Source organism: Bactrocera latifrons, unplaced genomic scaffold (assembly GCF_001853355.1).
Source record: "Bactrocera latifrons isolate USDA-ARS-PBARC rearing strain unplaced genomic scaffold, ASM185335v1 scaffold_376, whole genome shotgun sequence".
In the NCBI taxonomy this organism is placed as follows: domain Eukaryota; kingdom Metazoa; phylum Arthropoda; class Insecta; order Diptera; family Tephritidae; genus Bactrocera; species Bactrocera latifrons.
This window is the reverse complement of record NW_017537019.1, coordinates 240,183-263,909: the sequence shown is the minus strand read 5'-3', so window position 1 is coordinate 263,909 and position 23,727 is coordinate 240,183. Positions and strand designations below refer to the sequence as shown.

At 37.4% G+C, this 23,727-nt stretch overlaps 1 protein-coding gene across 1 annotated transcript; it reads right to left on the bottom strand.

Annotated features, from left to right (window-relative positions):
• Positions 1-9,809: 9,809 nt before the first annotated feature.
• LOC108972075 (trypsin-1-like) lies at positions 9,810-10,224 on the bottom strand (the record flags this gene model as incomplete). Its single annotated transcript, XM_018938545.1, has 1 exon — positions 9,810-10,224. A coding segment is annotated over one exon (363 nt), but the record flags the coding sequence as incomplete, so codon positions are not given.
• Between the last annotated feature and the right edge of the window lie 13,503 nt (positions 10,225-23,727).

Sequence of the window (23,727 nt, the reverse complement as noted above, 5' to 3'; positions counted from 1 at the left end):
CTCATAGTTCCATCGAATGCGATATTCGCGGTGGCCAACGCGCAAAGGTCCAAAAATCTTTCGCAGAACTTTTCTCTCGAAAACTCGCAAAGTCGACTCATCCGTTGTTGACATCGTCCAAGTCACTGCACCACATAGAGGGACGAGAATTATGAGTGACTTATAGAGTTTGGTTTTTGTTAGTCGAGAGAGGACTTTACTTCTCAATTGCCTACTCAGTCCGAAGTAGCACCTGTTGGCAAGAGTTATCCTGCCGTGAATTTCTAGGCTGACATTGTTGGTGGTGTTTACGCTGGTTCCAAGATAGACGAAGTTATCTACAACTTCAAAGCTATGACTGTCAACAGTGACGTGAGTGCCAAGTCGCGAGTGTGACGACTGTTTGTCTGATAACAGGAGATATTTCGTCTTGCCCTCGTTCATGATATCAATATCATCGGCATACGCCAGCAACTGTACACTCTTATAGAAGATGGTACCTTCTCTATTTAGTTCTGCAGCTCGAACTATTTTCTCCAGAAGCAGGTTGAAGAASACACACGATAGGGAATCGCCTTGTCTGAAATCTTGTTTGGTATCAAACGGCTCGGAGAGGTCCTTCCCAATTCTGACGGAGCTTTTGGTGTTGGTCAACGTCAGCTCACACAGGCGTATTAGTTTTGCAGGGATACCAAATTCAGACAAAGTCAGCTCCTTTTCGTGCTGACGAAACCAGCTTTGAAATCGACGGAGAGGTGATGTGTGTCGATTTTTCCAAGATTTGGCGCAGGGTGAATATTTGGTCGCTTGGCCGGTTGTTGATTTGTCAGGTCTAAAGTCACACGGATAAGTTCTAATAAGTTTGTTGATAGTGGGCTTTAATCTTTCACACAATACCCCCTATAGAACTTTATATGCGATGTTGAGGAGGCTAAAACCACGATATTTGGCGCAGCTTGTGCGGTCTCCTTTTTTGTGGATTGGGAATAGCATACTTAAATTCCAATCGTTGGGCATGCTTTCGTCCGACTATATTTTTWAAGAAGCTGATGCATGCTCCTTATCAGTTGCTTCGTGTTTGAATAGCTCGACGGCAATCCATCGGCCCCCGCCGCTTTGTTGTTCTTCATGCAGGTAATTGCTTTTCGAACTTCTTCATGGTCTGCTCCATTGTCATCGATTGGGGAATCGCGTTCGCCTTCTCCTGACGTTGTGCGTTCACTACCATTCAGCGGGCTGGAGAAGTGTTCCCTCTATAAATTAAGTATGCTCTGGGCATCGGTGACTAGATCACCCTTGGGGGTTCTATAAGAGTATGCTCCGGTCTTGAAACCTTCTGGAAGCCACCGCATATTTTTGTAGAATTTTCGAGCATTACCAATTGTTACGAACAATCTGGCAGCATGACTCACGTAATCCTCGTAAGTCCTACTTGCTTACGTGTGAACTGACATGGCGCGTTGTGATTGGTCTACTAAGCAAAGCGGGAGTAATTCTTCTAAGTCCTACTTGCTTACGCATGAACTGACGTGGATCATTCTGATTGGGCCAATTTCGAACCCGGGAGCAATTAGTCTATTTAGCGAAGTAGACAAGAGGAAAAACGATCATACCRTCGATAACGTTCAGAGGGTGCAGTTGAGACTAAATTTTTTAAGTAACGCTTTATTTAACAATATATTTAACCTTTTAATTTAACCTTTATTTTACATTGAATAACTCTTAAATTCGGTATTAAATGTTATTTCCGTTAATTGAAAAAAATTTCTCACATTTTTGTTAATATATTAAAAAATTTATTCCACCCTCATCGCGCACTACATTTAACGTAAATTATAATGYCGCGCGCGAATWATTTAGAATCGTCTGCTGTACCTGCCAATTTCGTCCTGGGTCCTAATTGTGCTGCAGCCGCCAATCTCACTACCTCAACAAGCTTTCCAATTGTGAGCAACCTGGAGGATAATAGTGGTACTTATCACTGCTAATCGGCGCATTCCCCCACACTGAGAGTTCGAACGCAGGTGTATCAAATGCAGCTCCTCCAAATGTGAGTCGGGTGCATACGGTATCACCCCAACAAGGGGATCTACAAGAAAGTCAACTTATAAGTTCTGTTCACTCCTCAAATTCCTCTGGTTCACTCGGCTTTTGTCGTCGCACCGAATTGCTAAAAGAGCAAAACGAAATCTTAAGACAGAGGGAGGCTTTATTAAGAGAACAGCACAGCTTTTTGGATCGCATAGCTGTAATGGATTTTGATGACGACTTTAACGAAAGGCAATATTCAATGCCTAGGATCTCAACCAGGTTCAGGGATGAGACTCTTCTTCCATCCCAAATGCTGCAGCTACCACCACAATTTGTGGCGCCATTTAATGCAACCGCTCCAGTTCTAAACGATAATATAAATAACGGGTCTTCACTACCTAACAGTATTCTAACCGGAATGTTAACGGGTCAACAAGGTGAAACCGCTATTCAAACACCRGTTCTTCAATCATTATTGAACCGAATACAGTCACTTGAACAGCAGTTGCGACGGAATTCRACAYTTAATCCAGAGACTGTTTTGCCGGAACCAGCTCATACAACTTTTCCCATAGCTGGGCGCGTCAACAGCTTGTCTTTTGGTTCTCAACTTGTCGTCGACTGACTCGGGATCAGGTTGCTTCTCGTAACAGCCTTGCTATAGAATTACCCAAATATCATGGTAAACCCAGCGAGTGGCCGTTGTTTTATGCTGTTTACAATCAAACTACAGAGGTTTGCGGGTTCTCTGACGATCTCTAATCCATCTGAGGAAAACGTTTCCGATGAAGCAACCAAATGGAACGGTGAACTGGGACTTTTCTAACGACAGTCGATGGTTTAGAGGGCCATCATTCTTGTCCCTCTCGCCAGACAAGTGGCTTCTGTCTGACGAATTGCAGTGCATTGCAACTGAAGAGCTCCGTCCACAGCTTACTGGATTTCATCACCCAATCTCAAAACAACATCAGGTAGTACCAGAACCACTGAGATTCTCAACTTGGAACCGTCTACTTCGTTCAACGGCTATGACAATGTATTGTGTTCGGGTCTGGCTAAGCATTATTCGWGATAATCAACCTGTTGGTAATGGACCAACTACTGAAGATTTTCGTAAAGCGGAATTTTATCTTTGGAGAAAAGCTCAATACGACAAGTTCGGAGACTCTATCGCATCTCTAGAAGCCGGAAAGCCAGATGACAAATCCAGCAACATTCTGAAGCTATCACCCTATCTTGATGATCACGGCGTTTTGAGAATAAATGGTCGACTTAAATTAACAGGGCGGCCAGATCAAGTATTATTGCCTTCAAATCATCATGTTATGTACCTTATCATTAACGACTTCCATGTAAAGTATCATCATGGAGATTTGGAAACAGTGGTGAACGAGATAAGGCAATTCTATTGGATCATAAAACTACGAACAGTGGCTAACAAGATTCGACGTATTTGTCAGCATTGTAAAAATAGAATATCTCAACCTCGGCCACCTATGACGGCTTCTTTGCCCGCAGTCCGGACATCAGCATTTAGTCGACCGTTCTCCTACGTAGGCGTTGACTACCTTGGCCCCCTCCTGGTTACGGTCAAAGGAAGTGCCGAGAAGAGATACGGAATATTATTTACCTGCCTAACAACCAGAGCAGTACATCTCGAAATCGCATACTCGCTCTCGACAGACTCCTGCATTCTAGCTGTACGCAATTTTATGGCTCGCCGAGATAGTCCAGCAGAAATATGGAGTGATAATGGTACGAACTTTAAAGGTGCTAAGAAAGAGTTGAAGTAAGCGTTTGATCTGGCGTTTTATCCCACCCGCTTCGCCACATATGGGCGGAGCATGGGAACGGTTAGTTCGGTCAGTAAAGCAAGCGCTTAAACAAATCTTGACAAGTAACCGCCCCAGTGATGAACTCCTTCACGCAGTCTTAATGGAAGCGGAAATGACGGCTAACTTTCGGCCATTAACTTATATACCCACCGACCACGAAGAGGAAGAAGCACACACCCCTAACCACTTCTTGTTAGGTAGCTCCAGTGGAGTTAAGCCAATCGCGGAACCAGTTACCGAGAACATCTTATTGCGGCGTAACTGGCAAACATCGCAGCAACTAGCAAGGGCCTTCTGGAGACGTTGGATAGTGGAGTACTTGCCCACCATAACCAGGCGAAGCAATGGTTTACAGATGTGAAGGCAATCGAAGAAGGTGATATAGCGTACATAGTTGATCCTACTAACCCACGGAACTGCTGGCCTAAARGCAAAGTGATCCAAGTACGAAAGAGTGAAGGTCAGAAGCGCTACTCTGAAGACTACCTGTGGCATCTTTGAGAGACCTGCCGCCAAAATATAACTCATAAATTCGGTATTAAATGTTATTTCAGTTAATTGCAAAAAATTTCTCGCATTTTTATTAACACCAATGTCGGCCAGCTTATTAAGCTCTTCGTACTCAAGCATTTCTGCCTCTTTCTTTTTCTGTCTGCAAATGCGTCTCGCTTCCCTCTTCCTCTCCCGGTATCTATCCCATCCCGTACGATTTGTGGTCGGTCGTAACGTTCCAAAGTAGACAGCCTGTTTTCCGCTGCGACACGGCACTGCACGTCGCAAGAGCTGTTCTTTAGAACTTTCCGAAAACCAATGGTTTCGGTTGCAGCTGTACGTAAGGAGTTTGAAATACCGTCCCACAGTTCCCTTATACCGAGTTGTTGACGAGTGCTCTCAGAGAGCAGGAGTGCAAGCCGAGTAGAAAATTGTTCGGCTGTCTGTTGTGATTGCAGCTTCTCGAAGTCGATCCTTCCTTGTGCATGTTGGCGTGCGTTTTTTGCTGCACAGAGGCGGGTGTGGGTATTGGTTGGAACAAGATAGTGGTCCTAGTCGGTGTTAGGACCTCGGAGCGCACGCACATCTAAAACACTGGAAACATGTCTTCCGTCTATCACAACAAAATCAATCTGGTTGGTGGTTTTTCGATCCGGAGACAGCCAGGTTGCTTGATGAATCTTCTTATGCTGGAATCTGGTACTAAAGATAACCATATTTCGGGCCCCGGCGAAGTCGATCAGCCTCAACCCATTTAATGATGTTTCCTCGTGGAGGCTGAATTTACCGACTGTAGTGCCAAATATAGATTCTTTGCCCACCCTGGCGTTAAAGTCGCCAAGCACGATTTTGACATCGTGGCGGAGGCAGCTCTCATAAGTCCGCTCCAAGCACTCATAAAAGCATATTTGGTCACATCGCCCTTCTCATCCGTTGAAACCGCTTTGATGCGATTTGTGGCTAGACGTTCATTCACCGGAGTGAATGATAGTACTCAGAGCGGAGTCTCTGTCCCACCACGACTCCCACWCCAACCTTTCTCTTCTTTATATGGCCACTGTAGTAAATGTCACAAGGACCTACTCGTCTCTATCCTTGTCCCGTCCATAGCATTTCTTGGACGACGGTGCTGTCAGCCTTTATTTTCATGAGGACATCAACCAGCTGGGCAGCGGCACCTTCCCAATTAAGGGACCGGACATTCCASGTGCATGGCCTCTATTCGTAGTCCTTATTTCGTTTGTCATGGTCGTCATCAAAAGGGGGGTCTCTTATCCGAGGCTGGTTGTTCCTTTTCCTTAGGTGGGTTTTTTTACATGGCGGTCTCAAAGCCTGCGCAAAACCCTATGTAGGGGATATTTTGACTTCTCACTTTAGCTCGCCAAACGGATGTTCTAAGGCTACCCAGAGGATACTTGGTCAAAGACCGGAAGTCGTGAGCTGCTTGAGTCATATGTAAAAGAATCGTTTCTGGTCACTCCCAAGAGAATGGCGGTAATTGCGCATGCTGTAACTCAAGCACAAAACGAAGGCCCCTTATTGGAACATGGAGCTTGGTCTTGCAGAAGCAAATTACGGAATGCTTCAACTGGCTAAAGCGAGGACTTTTGGAACGCATATAAAAATCTTTTAAGAGACTACAAGAAGTTGATGCGCAGAACAAAGCGAGAATCCTCGAAAAACTTTTGTGGTTGAAAATACCAACCAGGTGGCGGGACTTAGGAAACCTAAATCACCGTCTTTACTGAGAATAAAATAGAATGGGCAATGGGAATCATTCCAGCATTGCTACAGAATGTCTGTCTATCCATGACAAAAAACGTTTTTTACGGGATGCATGAAGTTCAGCCATGCGCAACAGTTATATGGAGGCTATGGTAGTTTCCATACCAAAGGCAGGAAACAACACAAATTAAAAATAGTTGGGGCATTAGGCTTTATTTCCTCCCTACTGAAACCGCAAGAAAAAATTTTGGACGCGCACATTTAATCTGCAGCGTTTCTAGAAACTTGTCTAAAGCGCAGCACGCATATAGAGATTGCACTTTATACACTGGTATTTAATTTCGATAATGCTCTTGAATATAAGCAATAAGCTTTTGGAGTAATCCTGGACATTTCTTGGCCGTTCAACAATGTATCTATGGAATCTATTCTGAATAGTATCCATTGATATTTGTTGACCCTGTTATGCAACGCTGGATCAGAAGCCTTTTGACCTCTGGACTGATTAGAGAAAAATGAAACGAGACTAAAACTACCAAGAAAGTCTGTAGTAGTACTCCCCGAAGTAGAGTGTCATTTCGGCTTCTATTAACATTTATATTCTTTACCGGCGTAGACACCGCTATCACGGTTATAGTCGAGTTAACAACAGCGCACCAATCCTTTTTACTTTTTACTATGTGACACCATTTGGAGATTCCAAGGTCCTTCTCCACTTGGTTTTTTCGAGGGAAGTGAAGGTCGTTCTCTTTTTCTGCTTCCACTGCTTCGAAAACTTTTAGAGCTGTARTATTTTCGTCCATTCGGACAACATTCGTAGCCGTTTCTTTTTAATTCGCTGAACTCACTGTTCCATTGAATGCCATATTCGCTGTGATCAATGCGCAAGGAACTATTAATTTTTCTCAAAACCTTTCTCTCAAAAATTAGTAACGTCCACTCATCAGATGTTGTCAGAGTTTGGCTCTTTTGACCTGTGATTTTGGCTGACAATATTTTTGGTGTTGATACCGGTTTCAAGATAGACGAAATTATCTACGACTTTGAGGTTATGACTGTCAAAAGTGACGTGGGAAACAAGTCGCGAGTGCGACAGGAGATATTTCGATTTGCCCTAGTTTGCAAACARCCCTATCTATTCTGGTGAAAGCAGAACTAACGACGTTACTCAGCAGCTGTACACTCTTACAGAAGATAGTACCTTCCCTATTTAGTTCTGCAGCTCGAAAAATTTTCTCTGAGAGCATATTGAAGAAATCACACGAAAGACAGTCGATGCTTTCGAACGACATCGCGGCACTTTTCGTGCTGTCAAAAGTAGCTTTAAAATCGACGAAAAGGTGGTGTACGTCGGTCTCAATAGAACCTTATATGCAATGTTGAGGAGTCATATTACACGATATTTTGCGCAGATTGTGGGATATCCATTTTCCTTATCTATTTTTCGCCGCTTTCTTTGAATAGCTCGGCCGGCAATTCATCGGCCCGGTGATATGTTGTTCTTCAAGCGGGTAATTGCTTTTCGAACTTTTTCGTGGCCGGGTAATGGAACGTCTGCTCCATCGTCATCGATTGAGGCACCGGGTTCGCCCTGGCCTGACGTTATAATTTCACTGCTACTAAGCAGGTTGGAGATGAGTTTCCTTTAGTATGCACTGGGCATTAGTACAAGATCCCCTCCGGAGATTCTATAAGAGTTTGCTCCGGTCGTGAACCTGCGACCCTCTCGGCTAGCTGGTCAAGCTCTTCGTACTCACGCATTTCGGTCTTTCGCTTCAATTATCTGTATCTATTCCATCACGCACGTGTGTGGTGGATTGTAACGTTACGAGGAAAGCAATCTTTTTTCTCTCCATTGCGACACGATACTTCTCACCGTACCAGCTTTCCTTTTACATTTTCCAGAAACCAATTGTTTTGGTAACCATACGCAATGTGCTTGAAATTCCGTCCCATAGTACTCCAATACCGAGTGTTTGACGAGTCCTCTGAGAGAGCACGCGCGCAAGTTGAGTCGAAAATCGTTCGGATGTCTATGTGATTGCAACTTCTCGACGTCAAACCTTAGTTGTGTTTGTTGACATGCATTTTTTGCTGTGCGTATCTTGGCTGCAACAAGATAGTGCYCCGAGTCAAGGTTAGGATCTCGGAGCATGTGCACCTCGTGTCTTCCRTCTATCACAACATGATTGTTCTGTTTGGTTTCTTTTCGGTCTAGAAACATCCAGGTAGCTTGCTGAATTTTTCTATGCTCGAATCTAGTGCAACAGATAACCATATTTCGGGCTCCGGCGAATTTAATCAGCCTCAACACATTTGGGGATGTTTCCTCGTGGAGGCTGAATTTACTGACAGTAGTGCCAAACCTACAATCTTTGTCCACCTTGGCGTTAAAGTTGCCAATTACGATTTTGTCATCGGGGCGGTGGCGGCTCCCTTATACAGCAGTATTTTTTATGCTTTATCATTGGTAGTGTTTTTTACGTGGCGGGTCTCAAACCCAGCAGACGATCCTGTGGAGGGTATGCTTCGCTATCGCACTTTTGCTCGCCTTACTTAGTCTAGGACCGGAAGTCGTGAGCTGCTTGAGTCATATATATTATGCTTGAGGGATGAATCTGGAAAAGAGGGATCTGCCTTTGTTCACAAGAAAGCACGAAATTCCTCTATGGAAGTTCCCTCCTATAAGTGGGACACAACTCTCTCTTAAGAACTGGACTACGTACCTTGGGGTAGTCTTGGACAGCAAACTGCTATGATTGACAATGCCAAACACTTAATTGATTTAGTTGTATAACAGCTACATATATATAGCATATATTATCCGATCTGAATCATTTCTTCTGAGATTCCAAAAATTTCTGCCAAATTTCTTGAAAATATCTCGTGAAATGACAACGATTTCCATAGCCGCACTTTATTATGATCGTTCAGTTTTTATGGCAGGGATAAGTTATAGTGGTACCATACCGGCATTTCCACAAATAAAGCAGTATATTTGGGGAGAACAAGTCGGGTGCAAAATTTCAGATACTATCTCAAAAACTAATAGACTAGTACGATTATATAGAAAATATACACTGATCATAACATACATATATTAGAGAGTCTCTGATGTGTTCTTTTGAATGTTACAAACATTGTAGCAAACTTAATATCCCCTATTGAGTGTATACTGACTAGAAGTTACTCGACACATACATTCATTTCAACAAGCGAACTCTGATTTCTGTACTGATTCACATGAGCACCTGGTTTGTTTTACTTAACGTTAAGTATAATTTTTCAAAGAAAACTTTTAATCTCTTTGCGTCTTGCTTCGATTCGTTGGTTTCCAAAATGTTATTATATGTAGTTTGGACTTCATAACCCATTGTTCTTGTAAGGTATCATTAAATATGTTTATAACGGTTACGCTGCATCACCAAGCAAACCAAGCTAGAAAGTCATACTGCATAAAAACTTTGCATCCAGAAGTGTAAGAAGTCAGCTTTTCCCAACCCTTAAAAATACATACATATGTTGAATACAAGAATATTATTTTTCGACTATTTTATAAAAAATAAGAGTCTGATGGTAGCTAGAGGGTTAAGCCATACATATCTATTTTTTGCTCTTATAATTGTTTTGAATCTACGGCGTTTTCCGAATATATTGCCTGCTTTTCAATGAAGTTCTTTACCAAAAATTACTTAAATTAATTGGATGACCTTTATTAAATAGTATATATATACCAGTAGACATTTGTTAAATATTTGAAAATGTTATACATTTTTATATACATATATGCAATTTTTTATCAAGAACACAAGCAACTGTCATGTAAATTCGATTTTATCCACGGAATAAATTTACTAACTCTGGTGTAAACACCTGGATATCCGTCTCTACCGCAGCCAACGCCCCAAGAAACTACACCAACAATAAAATACTTTATTCCATTTGAAAGTAAAAGGGGGCCACCGCTGTCTCCCTGACATGAATCCATATTAGGCCTTCCAGCACAAATCATACTGGATGTAATTCTAGTACTTTTATACTTTTGGTTTCGACATTCTGTAATCGACATTATGGGTACTTTCACCTGGTTAACGATTGCTGGCAATTCACCACCTTCATTAGTACGCCCCCATCCAACCACAGTGCCAATTCGCCCTAGGATATAAGAAAAATAATTTAGAAGTTATTGGAAAATATATGTATGGATATACATTAGGGTAATTCAAAAAAAAAATATTTTTTTTTCGTTTGGTATTTTGAAAAATAGGTTCCTAGACACCACTAGGGTAGCCTCTCCAAGAATGAGTTTTTAATTGTAACGGGAAGGTCCTCCTACTTAAAGTTTTCTTTTTTTTATTATCAGATAGAAAAATTTATATCTCGCTTCCGGCTACTTGAAAAAATATTTTGTTCCTTAAATTTTGTAGAAAATTGAATGCTCTACAAAAAAAGTYTTTGCGATTTTTTCGTAAACCCAACCGTTTAAAAGATATTAACGGTTAAAATTTGATAATTTTTGGGATTTTTTTTTATTTTTTATGAATTTGATAATTGAATGAAAAAAAATCTTTATGAATAATAAAACTCATAGTTTTATAGAAAATTTACTGCTCTAGAAAAACGGTCTCWTATGATTTTTCGATTAAGCTAAGCGTTTACGAGATATTACTTGTCAAATATCAATGCACATTAGGGTGAATCAAAAAAAAAAATTTTTTTTCGTTTGATACTCTGAAAAATAGGTTCCTAGGCACCTCTCAGAAAGCCTCTCCAAAAACCTATGAGTTTCATCATTCATAATAATTTAGTTCAATGAGTTATAAAATTCATAAGAAATAAAAAATTTTCCCAAAAATAATCAAATTTTATCTGTTAATATCTTTTAAACGGTTGGGTTTACGAAAAAATCGCACAGACCTTTTTTGTAGAGCATTCAATTTCCTACAAAATTTAAGGAACAAAATATTTTTTCAAGTAGCCGGAAGCGAGATAAAAATTTTTCTATCTGATAATAATAAAAAATAGAAAACTGTAAGTAGGAGGACCATCCCGTTACAATTAAAAACTCATTCTTGGAGAGACTACCCTAGAGGTGTCTAGGAACCTATTTTTCAGAGTACCAAACGAAAAAGAACAAATTCTTTTTTAATCATCCTAATATACATACATATAAGTATATATAATATTATTTTCGTATTCAGAACTACGTCTACTTATAATATAATATTAAAAAGAACATTGATCTTTTGAAAATATGATGTATTTTAATTATTTTATGTTCTATTTAAAACTAATACTATAAATTGTCGGCTATTATGCACTATGAATACATAAAATAAAGCGTTGCAAATTAAGTTTGATACAATTGGATATGTATATTCAGAAAGGCAAAATAACAAATTACTTCATAATTTAAAGTTAAATTATTTTTGAATGGCAAAAGATATGTATAAGCACGTATGTAGCAGAAAGAGCACGAAGTTAATACCTGCTGTCATTACTTTGAGAATGCATTGCGAAATAGTTGTTCAGGTCATATCTATTAATTGCTATTGAAGATTAATCATAAAATTATTTCTGTTTATTAATTTTACTCCATTGTTTCTACTATTGCGATTAAAAATAATACAGGAATTAAAGCAAGCCATATTTAGTATATCGTAAAAAGTGGCCATTAGTCATCTGAGACTTTTTCCGTTCATATTGCTTCAAACTTATTCAAATGAATGGAAACTAATCATCTCAGGTGTATAAGACTGAATAATCTACAGCTTTTGTGGGTTTACACAAAGAAGAAGCACAATTTTAATTTTTTTAACTTCGAAGGAAACCCTTCGCAGATCAAAGCAGAAAAGAGTACTACCAAAAAGTACTTGTGATGAGCATTTAACTTGGTTTTGCGCGTTTATTTTAACTTAACGTTCCAACCAAAGTTAAATTGTCTTCATTAACAGCTCATCTGCTAATCTTACTAAACGAAACAAGTTATCGAGTCAAATATATCCAAGGTACTGAGATAATTATATTTTGAGCTGCTCCAAAATTAACAATCTGTTAAGTGCTTCTTCTATATATGTAGTTTGTAGATTTGATATTATTTCTACATTTGTGTAAATTAAAAATAATAAATCCAAAATATCATTAGCAAAGAGATCTTTTAGCGTATAAGTTATTTGTTCGCGAAAAATTTATAACTCAAACTTTATTACTTATTATTTATTACTCAAACTTTTGGAACTGAAAACTTAAACCAAATCTAGCCCTACACGAAAGCGCAGATTAGCAGCATTACTTTTACACTATAAGTGCGTGTGGCCTGATTATTGCTTTAATAGAATCAGCGTCAGCGCAAAGGTAAACGCCCGTAGACTGAGATTCCAACGTCATCCAGAGCCGATAATTAGATAGATTAGATAGATTAGATGGAACGCCTACTTCATAATTACTGGAAAGATTTTTCTCTTTTTTTCGTGATAATCACGGTGTATTTCTAAAACTGAACCAAGAGGCTCCCTCTACAAGACTTCTGCAGTTGTTCCATGTGACTCATGCGTTCAATTTGTTCAACAAGATGGGGCCGTTGGCAATCTGTTTATTCCGTGGGTTCCACTGTAACTAATTTGAATGTACACTTTCAATTTTTGAAATTGTGTTTTAATTGAATATTGTTACCAGCACAATAGTTTTACAAACGTTTTGAATTTGATATATTTTTTCTTTAAACCGAAATATTTTTTTTGTCAACAGTACATAATTTACCTTACGTATAATTTACGATTAACCTTGCCTAACTAAATTCATATACACTCAAAGTATGGTCAACATAATCGGCCAAATGAGCGTACTATCCGCAATACCATTACCCATCTAGAGACCTACCATTCATTATTGGATAATATTCGACCGAATCACGTTCAGCATGCAGTGAAAAAAAAAAAACAAGTAAGGAAGGGCTAAGTTCGGGTGTCACCGAACATTTTATACTCTCGCATGATAAAGGGATAATCGAGATTTCAGGCGTGGTTTTGAACCGATTTCACCCATATTTGGTACATGTCATTAGGGTGTTAAGAAAATATTATATACCGAATTTCATTGAAATCGGTTGAGTATTTCCTGAGATATGGTTTTTGGTCCATAAGTGGGCGACGCCACGCCCATTTTAAATTTTTAAAAAAAGGCTGGATGCAACTTCCTTCTGCCATTTCGTCCGTGCAACTTAGTTTTTCTGACGTGTTTTGTTGGTCGGTTAACGCACTTTTAGTGATTTTCAACATAACCTTTGTATGGAAGGTGGGCGTGGTTATTATCCGATTTCTTCCATTTTTGAACTGTATATGGAAATGTCTTAAAAAAAACGACTCCATATAGTTTGGTTGACATAGCTATAGTAGTTTTCGAGATAGTTGCAAAAAAGTTAGTAGGGGTCGGGGCCACACCCACTTTTCTAAAAAAATTACGTCCGAATATGGCCCTCCCTAATGCGATCCTCTGTGACAAATTTCACTTTAATATCTTTATTTATGGCTTAGTTATGACACTTTATAGGCTTTCGGTTTTCGCCATTTTGTGGGCGTGTTAGTAGGCCGATTTTACCCATCTTCGAACTTAAGCTTCTTATGGAGCCAAGAAATACGTGTACCAAGTTTCATCATGATATGTCAATTTTTACTCAAGTTACAGCTTGCACGGACAGACGGACAGACGCACGGACGGACAGACACTCGTCACCCTAATCACTTTGGTATATATAACCCTATATCTGACTCTTTTAGTTTTAGGACTTACAAACAACCGTTATGTGAACAAAACTATAATACTCTCTTTAGCAACTTTGTTGCGAGAGTATAAAAATAGCAGCCGTAGCTGAGGCTGTACACGAACATCGTGGAGAGTCGATTTGGCGTCATTCGCAGCAATTCGGACTAACGTATGCAACGGCTTGTCGATTTTAAATCAATAGCATACAAAATATAGCTTGTGCAAGAATTGAAGCCGCTCAACCTTCCCAAACTACATCGCTTTGCTCTTGAAAACCTCCAAGAAGATATGACGTTTTCGAGTAAAATTTTGTTCAGCAATGAACACCATTTTTAGCTCAATGGGTATGTAAACAAGCAAAATTGCCGCATTTGGTATGAAAAACATCCCGAAGAGATTCACGATGTTTGCTTGGAAGCAAAATATTATGCGAGTCATTCGCAAATTACCAGTCGAAATGTGCCAACGAGTCATCGAAAACTAGAGTCAATGGATGAAATATCTGAGACGTATCCGCAGCCAACATTTGAAAGAGATAATCTTCAAAAAATAAATACCAAAGCGTGCTTTTTTCGAACGATAATAAGCATTYCCCATTAAATTTGAAGCTTCTGTGTTTTTTATAAATAAGTAGGGAACCTCAAAATGAGTAACCCTTTATATATTTTTTATTCTTCTTAAACTGCTTTTGTGAATCATTTTGTTTGATTCAGTTAAGACTATAGTGCTTTACAAATGTCTCAAGTTATCTTTTTGGTTTCTGTGTAAATTTGTCAATAGTATCTTGTAGACTTTTATGGTATTGTTCGAAATTTGTTCTGATATTTCTACCACAGAAAACGTAGYTTTTCTTGTCACTGAATGAACTCATAATTATATTCATAAATAGAATTCATGAAGGGTTAATTAAATGTTCGATATTCGCTTTTCAATTCAAGCACCTCATAAACCTGAACTGAACTTTTATAGGGTGATGCTAACGGGATTTTCAGTAGGGACGCTACAAAAGTAGACCAATTGGGATAGCAAGCGACGCCATATTTTTCCCGCTGTTTTGAATGTTTTGCAATTTTATAGTGAAAAGAGTCAGTGGCCTCAACCTGAAGAGCGCTACGTCCAATTTATAACGTCGTTCTCAAGCATTGGGCATCTCTGTGACGTCATTGTGGCGAATTTTGAGAAAGAATCCTGTTCTACAARCTTACAAGGCCAAATTGACGCATGAAGTGTAGACGCTTGACTACGTCGTGTGTTGCTGATTTGGGCTGAGCAACAGCTTGAAAATGATTCGGATTGTCATCGAAAAATCATCTTTAGAGATGAGGTTCATTTCTGGCTGAATGGTTTCCTCAAAAATCAAAATGAGCGTTATTAGACAGCAGAAATCCCCACGTACTCCATGAGTCACTATTGTATCCCGAAAATTACGGTTTGGTGCGGTTTATAGACCGGCGGCGTCATTGGGCCGTACTTCTTTGAGAACTTATCCATTGGAGAAAAAACTAGTTAATTCTCTGTTTAGTAAGATTTGTCCTGGATATTCGGGTATTCCAAGGATGTCTGTCATATTTTCGTTTTTCATACCTGACAAAACTTTGCTAATCTTTCAGTTTTAGTTTTAATTTTAGTYATTTCTGGGAAGTAGAATACTCAGCTAATTGTAATTTGTTGTGATTTAAGATGGGCTCTGTTATAGAGTTGTAGGCTTGGTTCGTTTTAATTTACTTCTATTACGAGGTCTTGAAAAAGTAATGCTAATACTTTTGAAACTACCTGTCGGGCGGGTAATCTTCAGCTGCGTTTATGATATCTTTTAATTGTATTTTAAGATTTAGTATTAGTAAAATTATGTATTTATTTGGAAAGGAACAACAGCTAATCTCCGGGAGCTCCTCTCAACAAAGGCGATTTGCGGTGACCAAAGCTGAATCCTCAGAAATTAAAACAAAAAAAAAAAACAGACTTCGTTAAAGTAATTATTTGGAGAAATAAGCGAATTAAAATTTTTTGACAAAGTGGCGGTTTATAATTTTTGACTAAAATAATTTTTACAAAAAATATATCTAAAAAGTCGTGTGAAAATTTGAGACTAATCGGTTTAACCGTTTTCGGGTAATGTTGGTTCCCAACTTTGCAAACTCCATTTTGAATATAACACGTTTATAGTCTGGAATTACTGGCCAGTTGGTTGCCGCTATCTATTGCAGGAGAATCACCAATAAAATATTTGCAAATTTATTTAAAAATATTGAGCAGACGCATTTTTTGCAGACATTTAAACATTTGAATTTACGCCAGCATTAGGTAAGGATACGTAAGAAAAGTTTTTTGTAGGCCATTAAAGAGAGTTTCTTCAACATATTGCTGATTTGATCGACTTCGCCGGGGCCCGAAATATGGTTATTAACATTCCAGCAGAAGAAAATACATCAAGCTACCTGGCTGTCTCCGCCACCAACTAGACCAATCATGTTGTTTCCAGTGTTCTATAGGTCTTAACATCGACTCGGATAACTGTCTTATTGCAGCCAAGATTCGCGCCCGCTTCTGGACAGAAAAAACGTACGTCAACAAACATAAGGAAGGTTCGACGTCGAGAAGCTGCAATCACAACAGACAGCTGAATAATTTTCTACTACACGTACAGCTGCAACCGAAACTATTGGTTTTCGAAAAATGCAAAAGAACAGTTGGTACGATGAGGAGTGCCGTGTCGCAGCGGAGAGAAAACAGACTGTCCACTTCGCAACGTAACGATCGACCACAAGACGTCGAAACGGGATAGACACCGAGAGTTGAAGAGGAAAGCAAGATGCATTTGCTGACAGAAAAACAAAGAGGCCAATTGCGTGAGTATGAAGAGCTTGACAAGTTGGCCGAAAGGGGTAATGCTTGAAGAACTGATAAGAAGCATACATCAGCTTCTTTGTAAAGTACGATGAGCTGTATGAAGTATATGACGACATTGACATAGTTCAGCGAATTAAAAGTTAGTGGCTACCATGACTAGGTCATGTTGTCCGAATGGACGAAAACACTCCAGCTCTGAAATTATTCGATGCAGTACTCGCCGAGGGAAGCAGAGGAAGAGGAAGACCTCCACTCAGTTGGAAGGTGGAGAAGGACCTGGCTTTACTTGGAATCTCCAATTGGTGCCACCTTGCGAAAARAAGAAACGACTGGCGCGCTGTTGTGAACTCGGCTATAATCGCGTAAGCTTTTTCTATGCCAGTAAAGAAGAAGAACCTCACAATACTGAGAGTGGCGATTTTTATGACGGAATGTGAATAGGACTGTTAATCAGTAACCTTTGCATAATTTCAAAAAGATATTTGAAATTATTTTTATGTTGCAAACAAGTCGAAACAATAAAATAAAACAGCTATTACAATATATTGTTGCTATGTTCGTGACACATACGGATATGAAGAGCTTTTGTTGGATTTATACAAATTATGGTCATATGCTGGCATACGCTAGAGGCTTTATTCGTGCAAAGTTTAATCCCGTTATAATAATTATTTTATTGAAATCGGTCCAGCAAGCCCTGAGAAATGTCAGTTTACCTAAAAGTGGGTGGTACCATTTTCATCTGCTAATTTTTAAACCGTATCGTACAAAGATTTGTCATACCATCACGGTGGTAAAATGGCACGTCTTTGGCGTATTTAGTTGTTGATTTATCGCGCTTCGAGTAGTTGTTATCAGTACCGATATACGGGAAATGAGCGGAGTTATATTCCGTTTTCTTCGATTTTCACACTCTCTGTAATAGGTCTAATTTCTTATTTAATCTTACTTAAAATTTTATTTACTAATACTTTAAGATATTTTATATTATTTGCTGACATACATCTTATAAAATATTTGCCACAGGTATTATCTGAGTACTACCTAAAATAAAATAAAAAGCTGCAGAGATGTTTTTTAAAAGTAAATTTTTATTTGGTTTKCCATTTGCTCCACTATGGCGTTCATATATAATAGTTTTAACGATTTTCGACTTTGGGGTTGGATTCGTACTTTGTTTCAAAGTTTTTAAATATACTTGTTTTGGAGAATAATCTTTCTTTCTATTAATATGTTTCATATGTGTTCAATAGGAGTTCTGTACAACATTTTTAAAAAGATCCACTGGTGTACAGACAAACACATACCTGAAACTGATAAGTTTTTCGCATGTAAACATTTTATAGGAATAATAAAAAATAATATAAATAAAATAAATTTCAAATTTATTTTGGCAGATASAATGGTTTGTCGAAAAATGTGAAAATTTAACTGAAAAACAAGCATGGAATGGCTAAGTTCGGGTGTTACCGGGAATTTCATACTCTTGCAACTTTTAGTATTTTAAAGTTATAATGGGTATTGAGCAAGTGTTCATAACGATCTCGATTTTATCCACAATAGGCACAAAAATGACAGTTATTATAGAGCTAAAGAAATTATTGATCTGGTTCAAATTTATTTTTGACATACGGGCATACTATTCTTAGAAATGAATTCTCTCAGCATTTCTATAAAATATCTCTGAGATTGACCGATATTTTCAATAAAAACTGGAACTGGAAACTTGATCCACATATTCAGTATCTGAAGGCTTGAATAGTTTAGGCCCAATGTGGACAGATTTTAGTCATAAGGTGATGGACATTCTGGGAAGTGAATGAATTATATGTGGTGGTGGGTTTAGTTAGTATGAATATCAACATTATGTACCAAATTTCGTGGTCTTTCAGCGAAATATGGGCAGGCACGCCGGTTTCAATAAAGACCTCTTATATAAATATAGGTGTAAAATGTAATGCCTCTGAGGTTATATGGGTAGTAGAGGGGTTGACTGGTTATTTCTACATTACCGTTGGATATATGTAAGTCCTGAGCGAATTTGGTTATTGTAGTATTAATGGCTTATACATCTTGGTTTATAATTTCAAGCCCTTAGGCGCCCCTTGCTACTGTGATCGCCAGTACCAAATTACACTTGTATATCTTAAATTAGTGCTTAGTTATTGTACTTCATAGAATTTCGCTGAAAGGCGTTTTGTGGGTGGTCTGATTACGCGTTGTAAATTCTTTACCAAGATCTACGTCCTCCTAGTTTCATTGGGTTATATTATTCTTTACTCAAGGTATCTCTTGTCATCCTGATCCTTTGTATGTATATAAAAAAGTCTATATCTTACTCGACTAATTTTAGATTATACAAACAAGGTATACACTTTAAAAGCGATAATCAGACAATATTTAGGTTAACACCACCATCACAATTACGATCCTCATGGTTTAGTAATTGTGTATTTAGTAACTTGGTATTATTGGTTATCTACACTAATATTATAAAGAGGAAATATTTGTACCTATTTTGGTATGTTTGTAATGAATAGGCTCAAAAAATACTGGGCCGATTTAAAAAATTCTTTCACCAATATAATGCTACATTCTTCCAATTTGACATAGGCTACATTTCATTTTGAAAAAAATTATGGATCCTTGGTAAAATTTGAACCGAATGTAACCGAAGGTGTAGAAAAATGAGTCTTAAAATGTTTTTCGTCGAATGCGCTGCCGAAACTATTAGCGATAGAACAAAATAATGTATAACAATATTGAAGAACATCATAATGTCTACAAAAAACTCCGCGGTAACATATGCCCAACTATTGCAGTTATGTCACTACAACAACTTTTTTCATTTTAAACATTAATGAAAATGCACGTAATTATTTAATTTCCAATCATTTATTTCTGATGTTAATAGTTCCATGTTTACATTACATATACTCTAACTAACTTAAAGCCCAAGGATATATTGCGCTTGCTTTTCCATGTTGGTGCAGCAACAACTTATTTGTGGCTCCCTTTACAAGAGAWAAAATATCGTCGTTGCTATGCTATTGTGACAATTTAAAAAGTCAATAAGCGGTTTACATATTTTTGTAATAATTCAGTGTCGCTGACTTTTAATTTTATATCTTTATGATTATTTTTTTTTTTTTTTTTGTATTTGGGTTGTTTTTGTAAGATACAGATATGAATATTTATATTTAAAAAAGTTTACATTTATGCACTATTATTAATTAGAACTGTGGTGCCTAGATGGTTTTCTACTATCTTTTCTATTWGCACTTTATCAAATTTATTTCCAAGCCTCTTGTTTCGCCGTATGAAAACCTTTTCTCCATACACATACAAATGTTTTAGCAGTTTTCAATGATTGCTTCTTTGCAGAGTTTTTTCTTTGCAGAGTTTTTTCTTGAGTTAAATACTTAGCTCATCATCTATTTTTTGCTGTTCTTTTATACAGCGTGAAGTGGAACCTTTCTAATTGGCCACTACTTTCGCTGTGAAAAGTAGGAAGGAAAAACTGGTCTATAGAAAACATATCTCTGAGCATAACTTGAATTGCATTAAACTGAAAAACTGTTTAAGCTCTTAGTGTTATTAAACATTAAAAATACCTCTAATACGGCGTACTTAATATCAACTGTAGCCTTTGAAGTAATGGGTTCAACTATTGTAACTTTGGAAAATTTAACTATACACGTTAAAAACAATTGCCTGCTAGTTATAAAAATATCTAGGTGGAGAATTTGGCGATTTGGGATTGGTGTTTTGCCTATTCCAGGATCAGGAAGTTTTCTTTGATATTTATTCTCGAAACATATCTTGCAACTTGCTATTGTTAATTTCAATAATTTTTTTTCATATTTAGAAAACAGTATTCACAAGAAATCTGGCGAAAGTTTTCGTGTAAATCACGATGAGCTCGATTGTACTTCATCGATATCAGTTCTATTTGATCATCATTATTAATTAAATCAATTAGACAGAAGAAGGAGAGTGTGAATAAACTTAACGCCGGGAAAAACTGATATTATTTTATTTTATATCTGTGCTCGAGGGTGGAGATCGCAATAAATTCCATTGGTGGAGTTAGCGTTGATATGGGTACCTAAGGTGATTGTGTGACGTATATGTTTTTTAAAAAGAATTTTTGTATTTTCGTTTGCGGGCGATTCTCTTTGCTGCAGAATTGTCTAGAAAGCGCATCGGCAACTTTGTTGTCCTTTCTCCGCAATGGCCTGACTATGACAGCATAGTYTTTTATGAAACGCCTGTAATATCCTGCCAGCCCGAGAAATGAACGTAATGCGAAGAGTTTGAGGGAGTTCGTAATTAAAAATATCACGAATTTTATCTGGGCAAGTTCTAATACCCGTGTTAGAAACAAGAAACCCTTGAAACTCCATTTGAGTTTAAAAAAAAAAATCGATTTTCAGGCGATACTCTCAAGGGTATGAAGTGTGTGGTTGATGTGCTTTAAATGTGATTGTTCATCTGAAAAATAGATAATTATATCGTCACGTAAAACAACGTTAATGGCCTTTTAAAATATTCTGGGTGCATTTCTTAACCCAAAGGGTAATCCGAATTTTTTAGTTTCCGTTGCTTATACTAAAGCATTTTTCGCCTGTCTTTTTCACACATAATGATTTGGTGAAATACTAACATAAGATCCAATGTTGTAAAAAACTTGACTAAGTTGGCTAAGATGGCCGATTTATCTGGAATAGGGTATCTATTTGAAATGGTTTTTCATTGAGCTTTCGAAAATCGATCACCATTCGCAGTTTTGGCTTTCCATTTTATCAAATCTCTTTTTAGATACTACATGGAGAGAAGAATTGTAAGGCGAACAAATGGTATTATTATTCCATATTTAATATTTAATAAACGGAGCTACAGACATGGGATACGGATAACTCTTGCTGTATATCAATTCATCTGTATTTGTGCGAATTCATCCCTTAACGGTTGTATTGTAAGGCAAGGCACTATCTGGGTCAGCATATGCAATAATATTTTAACCGATTATTTGCCGAAATTGTGCTTGGTAAATACCCTTCAACAGTATTTCAATAAGCTTTAAAAAGTCGTAACCTTTAATACCGTCAAATGTACTTAAACTTGAAAGCAGAAAGAACGTTGACTTATTGCTTAACACATTAACTAAACACTTTCAAATTAAAAGGTTTCACCAAACGTTAAATTCCCTGAAGAAATGAAAAGTATTAGTATAAAATTTTTTGATGTGCCTGTGATTAAAGTTTAAATAGTTTTTTTCATAATTATGGTGTTCAATGTGCGAGTTGTTCGTATTAATATTCTCTTCCAAAATTGGTATCACGACTGAAATTTTTCTTCTTCTTTTTGAAAGAATTCGAATTCTTCCGGCATGAAATTTATCTTTTGCAGTATTTGAAAAGCTGCACGAACACAATGGAACTGTTCGCGATTTAGTTTATAGCTTAATTGAATATTCTGATTTGGATGATGTAATTTAGGAATCTACTTAGGTGTAGGTGGAGTCTGATTTCAGAATACCATTAGGCTGCCAGTAATAACTTGTATTGCTGTCGAATTCCACTGAGACTGGTTTATTAGGATTTGAATTGAAGCTAATACCTGCATGCGATCCATTATTGTAATCTATCTGTTTATATTGAGACAGTGCCGCCTAATTGAATTTATAATTACTTCCAGCAACAAAATTATGTTTTCTGCAAACCTATATCTTCTATGATTCCTTTGCAGCTCCTGAACCGCTGCAAGAGCAGTTGAAAGGTCCTTGGGTCTGGAGGAAAAAAGGATATCGCACAATGGACGTCGAAGTACTAATATGAAGACGCGTAAGAAGTTTTATCTAGCCCGCCTATTCTGTATTCTCTAAGACACAAAGAGGCACTTTATCGGCATATCCTAATCTAGTCTAGCTGAAATTTCATTGAAATTAAGCACTGTATTAAAATAGGTAATATCGTATTTGCCAATAATTTTGTTTCGGAAAACACCCACAGAGATGTAATATTTTTCCGAATCCTCCGAGTACTAATTAATTAATTCAGCTGCAGTTCGCCAAAAGGTATAAGAAACATAATCTCTACAAAATTCAGACAGAGACTTTATTAGGTCTAAACTTGCGTTGTTTTCTACTACTAATGGATTAATTGGAACGGGTAAATGTTCTTCATCGCCACGTGGTTGCAACTGATTATTTGCCCAGGTCAAGTTACTTAACTGCCCAAAAAATCTCGTTTTATATTTTCATTGGCTTAATTAACTATTTTTTCTATTTGCTCTCTATTCACAAACTTTTTATCTCTTTATAATTTTTCTCCAAATTTCTAATTGTTGCAATTAAGGGACCAATAAGTACGAAGTCGAAGATCTTAATATTTTAATACTCCTGCAACCAGTTGCTACAAAGTATAATAGTTTTGTTCACCTAACGGTTGTACGTATCATCTAAAACTAATCGAGATATATATAGGGTTATATATATGTATAGTGGCGGACAAAAGTCTACATACACCTCCTATTTTTATTGATATGAGGATACAAAATGTTTTTAGAAAAATTTATTGATACAGTTTTATTCTAATATTTATTCTAATAACAATAAACTAAAAAAAATCCTTATTTAAAATAAAGTAACAAATTTATGGAAGAAAAACTCAAATATTACGTTGACAAAAGTCTACATAGAGTACGATGCTCATACTTTATGATTTTTATGATAACGGTAAAGTACCGTTAGCCTTTTTCTTTCATTTCATCAAGGCTGTTCACGCTAAAGTGGTTATCGGGTTATATGGTTATTAGATTAAAAATAACCTCTATCATCCGTTAACATCCCATATTGTATGGTTACATGCTTATTTTCACACAAACAGCTGTTCATTGTTTACATTTTAAGTTCAATGAAATTTCTACTTATAAAATGCCTAAACAAAGTTTAAAAAGCAACATAATTGGATTTAAAAAAAGTTCTGCTATTCAGGAAATGGACTTTATTGAAGGTATGTTTTTATTAAATAATCCGAATTTTAAGAGTTTA